This window comes from Zootoca vivipara, chromosome 9 (genome assembly GCF_963506605.1).
Source record: "Zootoca vivipara chromosome 9, rZooViv1.1, whole genome shotgun sequence".
In the NCBI taxonomy this organism is placed as follows: Eukaryota; Metazoa; Chordata; class Lepidosauria; order Squamata; family Lacertidae; genus Zootoca; species Zootoca vivipara.
The window spans coordinates 65,534,061-65,552,465 of record NC_083284.1 but is presented as its reverse complement, the minus strand read 5'-3'; the positions used below and the strand labels follow the sequence as shown (position 1 = coordinate 65,552,465).

Genomic DNA, 18,405 nt, shown 5'->3' with positions numbered 1-18,405 from the left:
GGCCCAGCCCAGATGCCTCGGGGTCTCCTTCCCGCCTTCCCTCCCTCCGCCGGAGTGGAGAGGAGGAGGAGACCGAGTAACTGAGGGAGAAAAGGCGGAAGGCGGCGCCGCCGGTCGCCCCTCAGAAAAGAGCGGAGGCCAGCAAATGCCGCGGGCGATTAAGCACGCCAAAGTCGAGAGAAGGAGAAAGGAGACGAGGCGGCGGGTCGCCGCCAGAAGCCGAGTGGACGGAGTTGGCGCGAAAGTTGGTTCCCCTCACGACGCGGCTACATTTTGCGGTGTATCAGAAACAAGCGCTCTCCTCGCGTTGCCAACTCCGAGCTCTCTCTCACACACACACACGTCCCCCCACACTACTTCCACCGCAGTCTCGGCGCCTCACACACACAGAGTCTTATAAACGTGGGACAACTCTGGGGATCCTAATCTTAGGAGGATCACTGTGGGGAGAGAGGCTCGAGATCCCTCTGCCTGATCTCGCCCTAGTCGCCGCAGTCTCGTCATCTGCTCGCCTCTGTAATACAACACGCCCCCCCCATAAAAGAACCCAAATCCACACGGTGAAAAGTTAAAAAAGCACCCAAAGCCGACCACTCTCGGAGCCACGTGATCTCACCACGCAGCTCCTTCCCCGACCCCAAGAGCTTTCCCTGGAAGAGCGACGCTGACAACCCAGAGAGAGAGAGAAGGATGCTTTTCAAGCTCCTTTAAGCACCCATGGAAGGACTGTTCCCCCGAATATGTGTCGGGAGGTGGCACGACAAGGTCCGGTCGGGCCAGCTCGGGGATCGAGTGATCTCGCTGCGGGAAGCCGCTTGCCCACTTGCCAGCAGCAGCAGCAACGGCAGAGGGTAAATGCAGGGCTTTTCTGGAGTGCAGCGCTCGGCGGCGGCTCCCAACTCCTCCCCATTCTCTCTCTCTCTCTTTTTCTCTGCCTGCCTCTCGCTCTCATCCTACAGTGCACAGGCGGCTCTGCAGCAGCAGCAGCAGCAGCAGCAGCAGCAGCAGCAGCAGCAGCGCAGAGTCACCGAGAGAGGCTTCCCAGCAGCTTCCCAGCCACTTCGGGCAAAACTTGATGCTCTGCTGCTCCCCCCTCCCTTTCCCTGGAAGCGTCACGCTCGCCCTCTCTCTCTCTCTCTGCGTGTGTGTGTGTGTGTCAGAGGGAGGAAAGAGCCGAGCGAGCTTCCCTGCACCAAGCAGCCGCACTTGAGCGAGACGAGCCAGGAAAAGAGGGCTTTACAAACAAGCACAATTGCAGATCTCGCCCGGAGTGGCGGTCCAGGGAAACTACTACTGACTCGGATCGTCCCTCGTTTGAACCCGGACTCTGCTTCGATTAAAACCAATCCTTCTCCAGCGTAGCATTTGGACATTTATTTTGGGATTGGTGCTTTTTTTATTTTTAAGAGATCTCCCTTCTCTCTCTCTCTCTCTCTCCCCCCCCCCCTCATTCCGCAGCTATGGATGTAATTCCGAATCGGCGGTGGTAATTCACGTGGGAAGAAGATCCAGTTACATCTCTTCCCTTTTCCCACCCCCTTCTGCCTCGGGTATATATCCATGAGGGGGGAGCCTTAGAATAATCGCCTTCGGACACACACACACAGCCGGCAGCCAACCTTTTGTGCTCACCTTTGAACTGGGGAGGAAAAGGGGGATGAAGTTCAGCGCTGGTTTCGCTGCATTGGGACGGCAAAGAAGAAGCAAGGGAGCGAGCGAGAGACTGCAATCTCATTTGTGAATCTCTCTCCCTAGTGCTGCAACCCTCCGATTGCTCTAACACATGCAGTGTAAATGCAGGTAAGACGCACACGCACACCAACTGCGGATGCAAAAAAACAAACTTGGGACTGTTGTATCGTGTGTGTGTATGTGTGCGCGCGCGCGCGCTCACGAGACAGGGGGGGAAAGAGAAAGAGATCTATGTGCATTCCCCTCCATCCTTGTTGCATTCCGGACGAACATCTCCTGCAGATTTTGTACCATGTTGTTTTGTGACCAATGACCTTGCGCAGAGTTGTTGTTTTTTTAATATACAGTATATTAAAGAAGAACTCTCCTCTCTGGAGAAGGACCTGAACATTGGAGGCGATCTCTTAAAGATGGATTTAGGCGCTGTCCTGACAACCAAAGGGGATTTCTTGAGAACTGATCTGTAATACAAGGCAGACGAAGCAATCCTCCCAAATATCTATACAGCTGTCGCATCACTGGAGACAGGGCATATTTTTTCCACCTCTTTATTTTGGGGATATTTTTACTCTCCCCCCCCCATTCCATCTTTAGCTAAGAGGATTTGGAGGCTGCCTTGTCTTTTTCCTTTCCGCCGGACACCAGCGCTCTCTGAATGAAGCAATTTACATTCCACCCGCCCTCCCACCCCTTCGTCGGCGTGTGTATGCGGAGTGGAGGGGGGAGAGAGAAACAGAAGAGCTAATTCCACGGCGGTGGCAAACGGCTAGAAAGAGGCAGGCAGGCAGAGAGGAAAGAGTGCGAATTGAACTGGACTGGAGTAAAAAAGAAGGCGGCGGGGGAGGGGTTGGTTGCATCAAATCTCTCGTTGCTGCTGCCGCCTCTGCTCTTGCTTTTCTTGCAAACCTTGCAAAGTGATTACAGTGCCATCGGAGGGGGTGGAGGAGAAGGAGGAGGAAGAGGCGGAACTCCCCCCCCCTCATCCTATCTGCCTAGATGAATCTTTAAAAAAGCAAAATACACTTGCCCGGTGAACTGTGAGTATAGAGCAACTGCAAAAGGAAGGGGGGAACGAGAGGTGGGGAAGAGCCGCCAGCCAACCCCAGATCCCCTCCCTCCTCCTCCCCTTCACCCTTTTTTTGCGCCAGATGGGATGAGACCCGAAGTTTTCTGCAGAAGCAGGAGGATTTTATAATTGATCACCACCCTCATCACCTCCATCCTCCCCCCCCCCGCCAAACGCCGAGGCATCTTCTTGTTGGCTTGCCAAGGGGGGCGTTTATTGGCACGGGTGGGCAGAGGAAGGTGGTGGTGGTGGGGTCTTTCATTGGGTGCTCAAGAAGATGTGGAAGATGCGGACGCTCCTGGGCTTTGTGCAGTGCTGCTACTGCTGCTGCTGCTTCTTGCTCTTGCTGCCGCCTCCGCTTTGGGTCAGCCTGGCGGCGGCTAAGCAAGTGCTAAGATACCGGCTGGCCGAGGAAGGACCTGCCGACATTCGCATCGGCAACGTGGCTTCGGACCTGGGCATCGTGACGGGCTCGGGCGAGGTGACGTTCAGCCTGGAGTCCGGCTCCGACTACCTGAAGATCGACAACATGACGGGCGAGCTGAGCACCACCGAGAGGCGCATCGACCGCGAGAAGCTGCCGCAGTGCCAGATGATCTTCGACGAAAACGAGTGCTTCTTGGACTTCGAGGTGTCCGTGATCGGCCCGTCGCAGAGCTGGGTGGACCTCTTCGAAGGCCGGGTGATCATCCTGGACATCAACGACAACACCCCCACCTTCCCCTCCCCCGTGCTCACCCTCACCGTCGAGGAGAACCGCCCCGTGGGCACCCTCTACCTGCTGCCCACTGCCACCGACAGGGACTTCGGGCGCAACGGAATCGAGCGCTACGAGCTGCTCCAAGAGCCCGACGGGGGCCGACGGGGCGGGGGGAGTTCGGCTTCCGCCACCTCCGACAGCGCCCTCTACCCCGGGGGCGGCAAGAGGAGGCAAGAGGCCGACGGCGCGGCCCGGAGCAGCGTGTTTGAGCTGCAGGTGGCGGACACCCCCGATGGCGAGAAGCAGCCCCAGTTGATCGTCAAAGGGGCGCTGGATCGGGAGCAGCGGGACTCGTACGAGTTGACTCTGCGGGTGCGCGACGGCGGAGATCCGGCGCGCTCCTCGCAGGCCATCTTGCGAGTGCTTATCACCGACGTGAACGACAACAGCCCCCGCTTCGAGAAGAGCGTCTACGAGGCCGACCTGGCTGAGAACAGCAGCCCCGGCACCCCGATCCTGCAGCTGAGGGCGGCGGACTCCGACGTCGGGGTGAACGGCCAGATCGAGTACGTCTTCGGGGCAGCCACCGAGTCGGTGCGCCGCCTGCTGCGCCTGGACGAGTCGTCGGGCTGGCTCAGCGTGCTGCACCGCATCGACCGCGAGGAAGTGAACCAGCTCCGCTTCACCGTCATGGCCAGGGACCGCGGGCAGCCCCCCAAGACGGACAAGGCCACGGTGGTGCTCAACATCCGCGACGAGAACGACAACGTGCCCACCATCGACATCCGTAAGATCGGGCGCATCCCGCTGCGCGACGGCGTGGCCAGCGTGGCCGAAGACGTTCTGGTGGACACCCCCATCGCCCTGGTGCAAGTGTCCGACCGGGATCAGGGCGAGAACGGCGTGGTGACCTGCACCGTGGTGGGCGACGTGCCTTTCCAGCTCAAGCCGGCCAGCGAAGGTGAAGGGGAGCCCCAGAACAAGCGCAAGTATTTCCTGCACACCTCGGCGCCTCTGGACTATGAGGCCGTGCGAGACTACAACGTGGTCATCGTGGCCGTGGACTCGGGCAGCCCCAGCTTGTCCAGCAACAACTCCCTGCTGGTGCGCGTCGGGGATACCAACGACAACCCGCCCGTTTTCAGCCAGGCCGTGCTGGAGGTATCCTTCCCGGAGAACAACGCTCCCGGAGAGCGGGTGGCCACGGTGATAGCCACGGACGCCGACAGTGGCAAGAACGCCGAGATTGCCTATTCCCTGGAGCCTTCCCCGCTCTCCGCCGAGTCTCCCGGAGGCCTCTTCACCATCGACCCCGTTTCCGGGGACGTGCGAGTCCAGGCCGTCCTGGATCGCGAGCAGAGGGACACCTACGAGTTCCAGGTGACGGCCCGGGACAAAGGGGTACCGTCGCTGCAGGGCTCCACCACGGTGGTGGTGCGCGTGGCCGACCGCAACGACAACGAGCCGCGCTTCATGCAGGATGTGTTCACCTTCTACGTCAAGGAGAACCTGCAGCCCAACAGCCCAGTGGGCATGGTGACAGTGATGGACGCCGACAAGGGGCGCAACGCGCAGCTCAGCCTCTCCATACAGCCCGGGGACCAAGCGCAAGGCGCGCCGGGCATCTTCTCCATCGAGAACGACACGGGCACTATCTACTCGACGGTCTCGTTCGACCGCGAGCTGCAGACCAGCTACACCTTCAAGGTAAAGGCCGTGGATGGAGGAGAGCCGGCCCGCTCGGCCACGGCCACTGTGTCGCTGTTCGTCATGGATGAGAACGACAACGCGCCCGTGGTCACGTCTCCGGCCAACAGCTCCTACACGGTGCTGCCGCCGTCCAGCAATGTGCGCTCCGTGGTGACCACGGTGCAGGCCAAAGACGCGGACGCTGGCCAGAACGCAGAGCTGAGCTATAGCATCGTGGGCGGCAACCCGTTCAAGCTGTTCGAGATCGACCCGTCGAGCGGCGTCGTGTCTCTGGTGGGCAAGCTGGCGCCCAAGCACTACGGCCTGCACCGCCTGGTGGTGCAGGTCAACGACAGCGGGCAGCCTCCGCAGTCCACCACGGCGCTGCTGCACGTCTTCGTCAACGAGAGCCTGGCCAACGCCACCGTCGTGGAGAGCCAAGTGGCGCGCAGCCTGCACACGCCGCTGGCGCACGACATCGCCGGCGACCCCAGCTACGAGTTAAGCAAGCAGCGCCTCAGCATCGTCGTGGGCGTGGTGGCCGGCATCATGACTGTGGTCCTGCTCATCCTGGTGGTCGTCATGGCGCGCTACTGCCGCTCCAAGGGCAAGCACGGCGGCTACGAGGCCGGCAAGAAGGACCACGAGGACTTCTTCACGCCGCAGCAGCACGACAAGGCCAAGAAGCCCAAGAAGGACAAGAAAGGCAAGAAGCAAGGCAAGCAGCCCCTCTACAGCAGCATCGTCACGGTCGAGGCTTCCAAGCCCAATGGGCAGCGCTACGACGGCGTCAACGAGAAGCTCTCCGGGGACAGCCCTAGCATGAGCCGCTACCGCTCCGTCAACGGCGGGCCTGGCAGCCCGGATCTGGCCAGGCATTACAAATCCAGCTCGCCTTTGCCCACGGTGCAGCTGCACCCGCAGTCCCCCACCGCCGGGAAAAAACACCAGGCCGTCCAGGAACTGCCCCCGGCCAACACCTTCGTAGGCGCTGGGGACAACATCTCCATCGGCTCGGACCACTGCTCCGAGTACAGCTGTCAAGCCAGCAGCAAGTACAGCAAGCAGGTAAGGCCGGTGGAGGCATGCATGGGTGGGTGGGTGGGGGATGGGGAGACGGGTGGGTTGAGCTCACACCCTTCTTCAGAGTTGTTCACAGGCACAGGCTCGCCTGCTGCTCCTCTCCCACAGGCAGTCAAGCCCCAGCCCACACCTGTTTTACAACCACTCACCGCCAGAATCTACCTTTAGGATCAGGTGTATATTTTATGAATTAACATTTCCTCAACTAAGAATCACAGGAGCACCAATGCAAACAGAATTTCTGTTCCAAATGTTAAGGTGCCTTTTAGTATGAAGATCCACCCTGGCTGTGAGAATGACAGACAGCCTGTTTGAAAAGTGTTAAGAGTAAACTGTAAATCTAGATGAAGGGATACTTGCCACTCAGACACACCTGCTATTACTCCTCCTACACTTACACACACATGCAGCCACTTCTCTCATTTACACCTGTTTTCCCCCTCCCTTTTACAGTCATGTCCACACCTACACACAACAAGCTTCCCAGTGCCTCTCATACCATGAGTCTGGAATAATTATAACTCTAAAGAACCAAAGTCACTAACACTAATGCCGATTGGAAGAATGGGCATGCATTTATGGTCAAAAAATCACTTTCTTTTTCAACTTTTACATACACCAGCCTTGAGTGGATGGGATAGTTAAAGCCAAATGTGTTAATAGTAAATGATAATTTCAGTTAAATGATTTTCAAAGGCATAGTCAGACCTGCCATAGCCCCTCCCATATTTTACAGCTGTTGAAGGCTCACCACCCATCACACAACTATCTGTCCTAAGCAAGTTTTCCCACTGTATTACACACCACAGCCACTATAGTCGCTCTTTCTTTCTTTCTTTCTTTCTTTCTTTCTTTCTTTCTTTCTTTCTTTCTTTCCAACACACTCACACACATACACACACACACACACACACACAGCCAGAAACTTAAATTTCTGCACACACAATCCCATCTCTTGCATCTAATCCAACATACTCTCATTTAGGAATATATGCAAAGTATCATATATATATAACCCAAAATATTCTGGTTCAGTGATTTGGAGAGTCATTTAGGAAAATATAGCAATGATCATTTCATACAGAACAGAGCAATTAACATGCACTGCTGAGCAAAAAAAAAAAAAACACCACCCCCTTTTGCTATTTCTGAAATACCCTGCTTATTAGTAGGCCAAGATAATTGAACTATGAAGAGGAAACTATTAATTTCACTTAAATGATCATCGGAGTGTGCCTTCACACTGTTAGGCAGCACAAATACACACACACAATGGAACGAAAGAAGAGACAGAGATGTCTCCAGCCTTCGGTTCCACTGCACCCCCTCTCCCCCCTCTCCCATTTAGTCACACATCCAAACTGGCACAGAGCCATAAACGGAGACAGACACACAATTGTGCCTACCTACAATTGCATGTGCACATGTGAGCGCACACAAGGGGGATGGGGAGACATCACACAAGCACACAGAAACACATTCAAAGGCTGCAAAGCAGACAGGGCCAGTTGGAGTGCCAAGCAGCCCATCTACTTGCTGGGTCCAGCAGATGCTTTTGAGAGGAATCCCTGAATGAGCATGTGGATCTGAGAATTCCACTGTGGCATCCTCTGCAAGAATGCAATGGATGTTGGAGTGTGCTTCTCAATCTGTGAAATTTAGAGTGCGAGTGGGGGTTTGGAATCTATTGTGGGCTGGTGCTGCAAGTAGCTAAATCAACAAACACAAGAAGCCTCCACTCCGTGCCCCCCCCCATCCCCATCCCAAGCATCAGTTAGATGGATCAGGTACAGCCACTTGCCCTACCAACAGTGAGAAAGTAATGGTATGGACACCTCTCTGCCTTCACAACCCTGGGAGCTGCAGTCAGGTGAAGGGATTAGTTCCCAAATCCAGATCCTGGGAACACTTCCATACCTTTTGTGGATGAAACATTCTTCCAGGTGCAACTTCTTCTCACCACTTTTCATGAGGAAAGCAGCACCTGTTGATACCACCCCTTCTTCGTGACTCCTAACAGGTACAGGAAGCATGCCAAGACCTGGCATTCGGAAACCTGGGTGGGTGTACACTTTTTCACATATCACCACAGAGGAAGCTACTTCCCGAAAGCAAATGAGCTCTCGTCATTTGAAGCCCTGCATACAAGTAGATAGTAGCAAGTACTGTATCATGTAGAAGGGAAAGTGAACCCCATTTCCCAACTATATTGTCACTCTGTCCTCACTCACATGGGTTTGGTTAATCCCAAACAGCTTTTTTTCATTACAAGGTTTCATTCACACTGTGGTTACTCTTGGAGAGGAAACTGTTGCAAGCCACTAGTGGTAGACACCCAGCCAAAAACAGGCCCCTTGAAGTCTGCTGTGCTCTGACACTTTTAACATTGTCAAGGGCTAGGCAGCGAGAAAGAGAACAGTTTACAATTACAGTGGGTATGATTTTCTACATAATCAGGGTGTTTTTTTTAATCTAATAGGCCATTCAGCTTTGTAGTTGTGAGGTTGGGAAGCAACTGACACTAAATATAAATGTTAAGCACACCAATTCTAATGGGGCCAATGCAATACATGCATTAAAAAGATGCAAGGAAAGAGAGAATTAACTCTTGCTGAAACACTTTTTTCATTTGTTTGCGAGGGATGCTAAAATGATCAAGATTAAGATCTATCCCTTCTATCTCTTCCTTACAAACCCATAAGACGCTACTCTACATACAGCCCTACCTGTTTTGTGATACCTTCCACCAAGTGGAGTTTTGAAGTAGGTTACTACAAATGTGTGGCACTTGCACTTTAAGCTTAAAACTTAGATGTGATGCAAGGGGCTGATTCTGAATCTGCACCCCCAAAAGTGAAGCACTGTTGAATTTCTCACACTGCGAACCATTCATAGGTATTTGAAAAACAAATTTTCGTGCCTTTGGTTGCGACCTACTGTTATAGAACTGTCTATTTTGTTTTGAATTAAGGTGATTTCTCTCTGCTTTTAGCTTGTTGGGAGGCTGTATGCAAAGCAAACCGTTTAACAGTTAGTGCTGTTAGAGCCAAGCTAGGGTAAATATTGTGTTATCTCAGGCTGCATAGCATCTTGTGTGGAATTCCATTATAGAGAAATGCATGCTGATGAATGCAAATACAATGCTCGGTCACAAATGCAGACACCCTGGTTAGTGTGACAAAAAGAGAGTGTGTGTTTGGTATCTCATTCTTAAATGTGCAAACTTGGTTCAGAAACCAATTTGATATTGTGGGATATGTTAGCTTGCTTAGCGTGGACCTTTTTAATACGCAACTTGGTTTTTTGCATTATGTTGGAGACAATATGATGTATTTTGGTGGAAGCAGCTTGCATGAGCTATTTGCAATTTGTACTGAACAAAAGCAGTTTATGTGAAGAAGTTTGTGTTTTCCTCCCCACCAAATATTGAGGAGTGTATAGAAAGATGTAATTCAAAAATGTATGCAATTTTGCTTTTTACACAGAGCATTTGACCTTTATTTTGTTTTGCCAAACTTCAACGTTAGTTTCTCCTCGAAAGAACATTTAACTGCAGTTTGGAAATCATTGTGTGAACTTATGTTTTTCCTTAAACACACACACACACACACACACACACACACACACACAGAGAGAGAGAGAGAGAGAGAGAGAGAGAGAGAGAGAGAGAGAGACATTTCTACCAAAAGTTGAATTATGATGTGAAAAGCAATAGCCCCCCATTCTTTTAGTAGCAATGATAGTAAGTAAATTAATCAAATAGTGATTGCTAAATGGTCATCTTAAAATTATTTAAAAAATGTGAGTAAAAGTATTGCTGGCTGTTAATCAGATCAGATTGTGCCAATAATTTAGTGTGTAGAAAAGTACATTGACTTGCGTTATTGTGCCAAAACAATTTTGAATTGGATTTTGTTTATGCAAAATATTTTGCCAGAATATATATTTAAGATACAGGATACTAGAGAAGACCATTAGAGGAAAGTACACATTTCACCTCTGAAAGCCAGAAATGGGATGGAACTCTTTTGAGTTCTACTTTTACTTTCTTGTGTTGACTTTAAGAGAACCCAAAAGGGAGCTCTTTATCCAGACAGTACCGGGTGGATAGTTATTTGCTTTATGGACTTTACAGCTCCGTACTAATACACACACACACACACACACACACACACACACACACACACACACTTCCTATTTCAAAGATTGCTTTAAAATACACCAGGATGTTGGTAATATTGTACACAATATTCCATGGTCCAATAACATTATTCAAATTGTGGTTGTAGTTTTCATTGGGCAGATTTATAAAGGTATGTGCAACTCTTCAGCACACAGATAACTAGCTATAAAATGCTCTGTTCTCAAGAGTGGATATCAAGCGGAAAGTATGGTGGTTCTAGTTAGTTGCAGGTTTCTTCTGAATTCTATCCAGAAGAGCCTATCCCTTAGTTGACACTTATTCAAAGTCAAAGCAGAGCTGGGTTCTGGAAAATCGTAATAGTCTAAAACGTCTTGACAATTTGTGCTTTCCAGAGTTGGTTATCACCCAATTCTATATAACACAGAGCAGGAAAATGCCCAATAGGCATAGTAGCAATTTTTAAAATATACTTTACTGGGCACAGTCCAATCTTGCCTTAATTGTTGGCCACCAAATTCTGTATGGAGAAGAATTGCTGATATTCCTGATACAGAGTATAGCTTCTGAAAAAGAAACTCATTGTTTTGTAGTTTCCAAAACTTTAATGGAGTTTGAATCAGAGCCCCAGATTTCATTGCATTTGAGTTAGCAGTTTCCTACCAAATATCTTTAGGCAGGTTTGATCAGCTGCCCTCCCTTATTGTAGTGAAAGTTCATCAATGCCCCTATAGTTTTCTGTGCTTTGACTTTCACTGCCTCCATATGACACTTCCAAGCGGAGGTTTAATTAAAGAGTACGCTCAGCTATCTAAATGAACAAGTTTGTTCTATAGTCTTCTGATCCAAGCACCATCTATACCGAGGCTGCTAAAAAACACAATATTGACCTTAGAGTAATTTATAGATTATCTTGTTTACAGTTAAGTGCTGAACACCTCCAAGAGATTTTTGAAGCCCAATAGGAAAGGAGAGAAGCACCATACAATATAATAATAATAATAATAATAATAATAATAATAATAATAATATGCCACCCATCTGACTGGGTTGCCCCAGCCACTCTGGGTGGCTTCCAGCAAATTATAAAACCACAGCAACACACCACACATTAAAAAAAACAACATTGCAGTTCTGCAATATTGAGGCATGGGGGGTGGAGGAGAAAACACACACACACACACACACACACACACACACACACACACGAGTGTTGTGAAGTGCAATGCAGGATAAAACAGCCATTGAAAGTCTACTTGGTTGACTTGATTCTCAATGACATTTTCTTATCCCTCCCCCCATTTTGCATAATGAGCTTAACAGGTGGGGAGTTATATAAATAGTATGTGAACTTTGCAGTCCTCAAAGAATGCCATTTGAGCACTGGTTGATTTATCAGTCAGAGCTTTTACATCTTCACAAATACTTAACCAGATGGCATTAATGTTCATCACCTTGTTGAAAAAGAATGTGTGTGTATGTGTTTCTAATACATCATGTATTGTCTAGGTGTATTAATCATATCCTAAGTATGGACTTGAAGTATGGAGAAGAAAGAGACTCCTTGTTTTCTTTAGCTGACACTTGTATGCTTTACTCGGCCCACAAAGTAACATTTGTTTCATATAGATAAGATTATAACACTTCTTTGACTGTAGATCAAAGGGCAATCCAAGCAGTGCTTATGTTGAAGTACCATGAATGAGATACATTAATGTAATTAGAATGAGTAATTGATACTTTTCAGTGACTGCAACACTGTTGTCATGAAGTCCAGGCTCAGGTTACAGGACTGTATTACTTGGTGAAGACAGATGACTGCATATGTGAGATCTTTTAGTGACATCTCCCCCCTTCTTCTTCTTCTTCTTCTTCTTCTTCTTCTTCTTCTTCTTCTTCTTCTTCTTCTTCTTCTTCTTCTTCTTCTTCTTCTTCTTCTTCTTCACAAACCAGCCTATAATCTGAGTAGCCCAACATACGCATCCTTCATGATCCTAAATACATTGTCCTCAATCCAGAGAAAGTTGTTTGCACTCAAGTTTTATTTTGAAATCCATTGGATTTTGGGATTAAACCCAGAGGAAATATCCATACCCACTGCCTTGTGGAACATCTTCAGGAGAAGAAAGGGCTAAGGATTAAAACCTACAAAAATTGGTATGGAGTCCTCAAGACAGTTGCATGCTGTCTTTTCTATGCCTCCTTTCAGCAACTCATGCAGCCAAACTGGTGCTAAATGCTGAGGCTGAGAAGGGAGTCATCTGGGCAGCCCAGGACCTCCATATACAATGCCCAGGCTTGCACCCTTGAAAAGTCACTAGGCAGTTTAACCTCACTCCCAGAGGTGCACTCCATTGTCTCTCAAGACAGATGGATCCCAACAACTACATAAACATTTCATCCTTCTAGGAGCAGCCAGAAGAAAGGGTGGCTGCAACATACTGTGCTTCCTGGTAAAGGAGTAACAGTGGCGGTGTGGCGGGGGCTGTTTAAATGCATTGTCAAAGTCATTTCAGCCTTCCCACCATTTTGCCCCAACCTCACAGACCTCACCTCTCCCCTACTCCCTCAGTGTCTTGCTATGTAGGAGTGCTGCTGCTGCTGCTGAGAGGTCAGGTTTGCAACAATGCTCCTCTCCATGGGCCACACACACACACACACACACACACTACACAGTTATAAATGATCACTTTAGAATGGTTTTGCTTTTAGTATACTTTTGTACAACAAAATGATGCAATCCCTATGCAAATGTGTTTGATACCAGGATACCAAGTGCAAACTTCATCTTATTCTCGAGGGTGCTATGATTTAAATAAGTTTAGAATGCAAAATTGCACATGCTGAGGTTTGTTTATTTGTTTGCTTGCTTTTAAGTCAGGATTGGCAAACTTCTGCTTTTTTGCTGTAACTTATCCGTAATGCAGAAGTCATTGTAATGCATGGAATTGCAGTGGAGGAAGTAGACAAATGTTTATGGTGTGCTTCATGAGTGAAATCATACACATGGCTATCAAAAGTAGGTCCCTGTAAGACCATTAAATTCAGGCTCTGAAATTACCTAGCTGTACCGCTGAGAGTGTTGCCCCCTTCTCAGAGAAAAGAATCCCAATGAGAACTTGGTTGGAGGTGATTTTGGCATTGTTGCTGTTTCATTTTGGTCTTTGTAAAATGCTCAGCCATATAGACTATTTGGACTCCCCAGGATCAATATAAACAGGAATTATTAAAATGTCATGTAGCAGGGGTTGCAAATTTATGTAGTGTTCTTTGTATTCCCCTTTGCTTTCATAATTCAATAGGGTAATGAAATAGACAAGGTGGCATTTTTAGTATAGTTCTTTCGCTGCATTTGTCACAAGGATTTGCAGGTGGTAACCTCCACTACTTTTGTCTGGAGAATTGACTCATTGAGTTTTTTATTTGCTTATCATCCTCACCCAATTTTCTTGCCACTATACATGCAACTGTGAATGGGAAACTATGGTCTTAATGGTTCTTTCCCCCGCTTTCTCCCCCAAAATAGATGCCACCTTCCATTTTGTTAAAAAAGGCACTGTAAGGCTTTATGAACTGTATCATCTCTGCTTGGAGTGCATTGTTGCCTAGCTGTTTATTATCTTTTATGACTGACTCAGACACTTTTGCTATTTGGAAAACATCCTTCATATGGAAGGAGAATGTTATCGTGTCTGTAGGGCTGCAAAGCTTCACTTCTGTAAGAATGCAATTTGCCAAAAAGAAGAAGAAGAAGAAATAAATAGAAAATTCTTTTTAGAATCTGCTTGGTATGTTGTTTGGTTAGTTTATTCAGTTTATCATATACCAAGCAATCTTTTGTATGGGGAGGATACAGCTATCCTACATTCAAACAATGTTATTGTTTATTAAGAAAGGAAATGAAGTCTATTCCTCCATCAATATGCATTTGGAATCTCCACTGACGTGAATAGGAGCTAATCTCAGTTTTAGAAGGAGAATCAGTGTTCAAAAACAGACCTAAACTTTCCAGGCATAGTATTCCTTCATGCAACATATATACATTTAGATGTGTACTGAGAATAAGAACAAAAGCAATAATTGCAAGACAGATTCAGACGTTTTAAAAAATTGGTCATGGCATCTGCTTTGAATAATCTCAAATGCATTTAAAGTACTAGATTAAATTTACAATGGGACTAAAGAAGGCTTGCTTCAAGGACGCAAACTTTAAGAGATTTTATGGGTGACATTGTTTGCAGAGCCACCAAAACTGAAGCGTAAGCCACCCTGGCTAGGGATGCCATTTCACATTTCAGTAGGAAGAACAATGAAGTTTGCATGTGAATTTGCAGGTTTAAAGGTGCGCTCAATAAATATTAAATTGCAAAGCAAGTCGAGTATTTAATTAGCATTTTTGAGGAGTGGCATGTTTATAACTCAACTGCTTGAGTTATGTTTATAACTCAACTCTAAGGGACAACCCAGCCCATGCTCCATGCATCCCTTCCATGTGTGGAGGGCGGGGGATACACAACGAGAGGAGGTAGGAAGGAGTTATGCATACAGCAGCAGATTGTGAGGGATGGAGAGGGAAAGTGTTTGTTTTTATTAGTTTAGGGAAAACATGTTTAAATGGATTATTCAGAAAGATTTCTAACCAGTGTACATAATAATATAATTATTAAAAATAAGCAAAACTTTAAAAATACACAAAATAATTATCAGTGAAAGAGATTTTATACCAGTATATATAATAGGCTCACTGAAATAATAATAAAAAAGTTTTCTGTAGGCATCTGAAACAAAGCATAGTCAGTGGAGCAGGAGGCTTCTAATCTCAGGGTCATGGATTTGTGCCCCAGGTTGGGCAAAATATTCCTGCAATTCTTGCAATGCAGGGAGATGAACTAAATGACCCTCATTGTCCCTTCCAACTCTACAATTCTAGGATTCTAGGATTAGTGCTGCCACACTAAAACATATCTCAATTCCTAGCAAACACGGAGTGCATGTTATCTGGCATATGTACTAACAGTGCAAGTTCCACACACTGAAGCTGTCAAATGGGGCAAGACAATGCCTCAAATAATGTAGTGTGTAGACCAAGTGACTTGTTAAGAAATATAGATGCTCACCGGGAGTCAGCCTGTGATGAACCTTTGATGTCATCCAATAAGACCTAACTCTACCCCATCGAAATCAGTGGGGCTTAAAATAGGCTAGCTTAATATTGCCTGATTTGTGCTCAAAGTCTGGGAACTGTTTTACTATACAACTATAACAAAGTTTATGTAAATTATCCATTACTAAAAATTATGCTCAACCTGAATGCTTTTTTGTAAGCCTTGGTGTGTCTCCTTACCCCTCTCTCAGTACTCCTGCTGTCTGTTGATAGCTTGGCTAGTTAATTTTATGGCAGGCGATTCTGTGACCTGAAATAAAATCTTGGCTGCTTTAAAGTTTATCTCATAAAATGTAGTGGGGTGTTATCTCCCCATACAGTTGTTGTTTCCCCCCCCCAAAACAACGACAACATGTGGCTCTTTTGCATGTGATAGGTGTAAAGTAGTAAAACCAAAGGCAGGGGTTTATGTTGGTATGGAATGTATACCTATGCATGTCTACTCAGACGTAAGTTCTATTGAGTTCAGTGGAACTTACTCCCAGGTAACTGAGTGCATAGGATTGCATTTGCAATCCACTATACATGCTTGATTGGGCATCAGTCCCATTTAAGCAAATGGGACTTATATCTCAATAGATGTGTATAGAGAATCTAATTTAGATTGAACATTTGATTTTAGTATGCACTGATGTAAATGCCCAGTCCTTCCAGCTATACATGGCCTGCCCTGATCCATGTCCTGATCTTTTAAATCAACAACAAAAGCCTGGGGAGGGCAAGTGGAGAGGATTGCAGGGGCAGCATTGAGTAACAACCACTCATTTATTTGTTTTATTCTTTTTACATAAAAATAAAACTTCACTCTTTTAAATGGTGTACTTGAAATGCTATATTCCAGGTGATTGATTTCAGGACATTGGGTGCATGTGTACAAACACATTAATGACTTATGTCTATTGTTTTTACATCCCCCCTTTTCTTCTTTTTAAAATATAATACTAGTGTTTTGTATTGGATTGAAGTTTCCCTGAATTTTTGAATTTATTTGCAATTTCTTCTAGACATCCTGCTTTTTTGTCTGTGTTATTTTTGTGTGGGTAGCTGGATTCTGATATTCATCAGTTTTTCTTCCATGAAATTGAGGTTTGTGATACCTTCAATAGTTTCTTAGATTTTCAAATGTGTCCTGAGCCCCAGAAGTATGGAGACTCCTGGAATAGTCTTGCACTTTAATTTTTATCAGTAGGTTTGATGGTAGCCTGCTGGTTCATTTAATAAAAATTGCATTCTTATTATGGAGCATTTTACATATTTGATGCTCCTTAGGCGTGATATTATCTTTTCTTCTGGAGATGTATTTTACATTTCTTTTTATACTAGTGATATAATAATAATAATAATAATAATAATAATAATAATAATAATAATACACCAGTTATATAACACTTCTGAAATGTTCGAGGTATTTCTCATGCACCATCTCAGTAACCTTTGCAAGAACCCTGTGAGGTAGTTCAGAATCATAATCCTCAAATGGTAGACTTCAGGTTCAGGCCAAAGGAATCAAATATTGCTCAAGGCCACCACATGAGCTCACATATAAGATCTGGTTTCAACCAGGGCACTTTTCAGAACATACTGTTAGCAATTACATTGCACTTGCTTTCCAAAAGGTATGAGCATGGATGCCAAGAACTGTATTATGATTGCATATACCAACCTTTCTTCTGATACCCTAATTAGCAAGCCATATATTGAATTGCGATGTGTTTTGCATTTTTCTCCTGCATTTGGAAAACTGAATGCAGTGAGGATGCGGGTGAATTTTGTGGTGAATTATACCATAAATGTACATACTATGTTTCAATAGGGCTGTATTTATTATGAGTTACAGCAAAACCTAGCCATAATTTCATATGTAGTATCTATCATCAGACTGATAGATCCTTTCACGTTCTTTAACAGCTAGGTGTTTATCCGTACTAAGCCAAATTATTTAGATTTAAGAAGCACGAGGCTACAATCCCTCATATGGTTTTTGCCACTTACAACACCCATTTATTATGGTTGTTGTATCCATACTGCCTGATCCCAGTAGCTATCTGGTGTGGTGACTTCCTAGGTCTGCGGCTGGCTTCCTGGGACACATGTCTTTTCCATGTAGTTCCGTAATTCCGAAGATTGTGGTTTGGCATGGGACTTGATCTTGCAGCAATATAATAGCTAATGCACTGCATAATTAAAGTAAGAATTGCCCCTTACTTGGAAGCAAGTTCCTGAAAAAAATCAATTAGCCTTTCTTCCAAATAACATGAAGTTTGAACTGGAATGTTCTAAGACTTCCAGCTGATTTCAGTGGGAGTGAAATGCTTCGGCTTAACTGAGTTGTGCATCAGTTTATAACAATGGGCCCTTCCTTTCTCTGTAAAGTTAGCTTAATTCCCCCCTCATCTTTTTTTGTTATATTTCTCTCTCTTTCTCTTTTGGAAATGAGAAAATGAAAATAGAAAGGGAGAGAGAGGGAGAGGGAGAGAGAGAGGGAGGACAAAGCCTTTTGGAAAGTGAATATTGTCCCCTTATTATACCACATATCAGAGAATGGAAGCATTGCATTAGAACTCGCATTTTGTAAAGATCTGAAGTGGTATCACTAAAACTAGTCTTAATTATAATCTGTTCTAGTAAAGTAATACCTGGAAAGAATAATAAAGGCTTACTATTGAATGAAATAGCACGATGTCTCTGTTCAAATGTAGGGTTACAAGAATGACTCTGACTTTAGCACAAGAGTTTGAGTGGCAGCTTAATTTCTATTGACCATATAATTTCCTTAAAGGTGACTTGCAAACTCAAAATTACACAGTTCAGGTTAGTTCACTAATATGCCCCCCCAATAACTAGCATATAAAAGGCAATCAGCATTACTG

At 46.3% G+C, this 18,405-nt stretch overlaps 1 protein-coding gene across 8 annotated transcripts in view; it reads left to right on the top strand.

Annotated features, from left to right (window-relative positions):
- Nucleotides 1-668: 668 nt before the first annotated feature.
- Nucleotides 669-18,405, top strand: part of PCDH7 (protocadherin 7) — a 445,679-nt gene continuing 427,942 nt past the window's right edge. For 5 of the 8 annotated variants that reach the window (XR_009558183.1, XM_060278933.1, XM_060278932.1 and 2 more), the window contains exon 1: nt 670-6,215. Coding sequence is in view for 7 of the 8 variants with exons in the window: in XM_060278933.1 (XP_060134916.1) it covers nt 3,036-6,215 (3,180 nt within the window). In the remaining variant the exon portion in view is untranslated. Of the gene's footprint in view, nt 6,216-18,405 lie in introns of all 8 variants that reach the window. The other 3 variants (XM_035113243.2, XM_060278931.1, XM_035113242.2) reach the window with 1 other exon arrangement.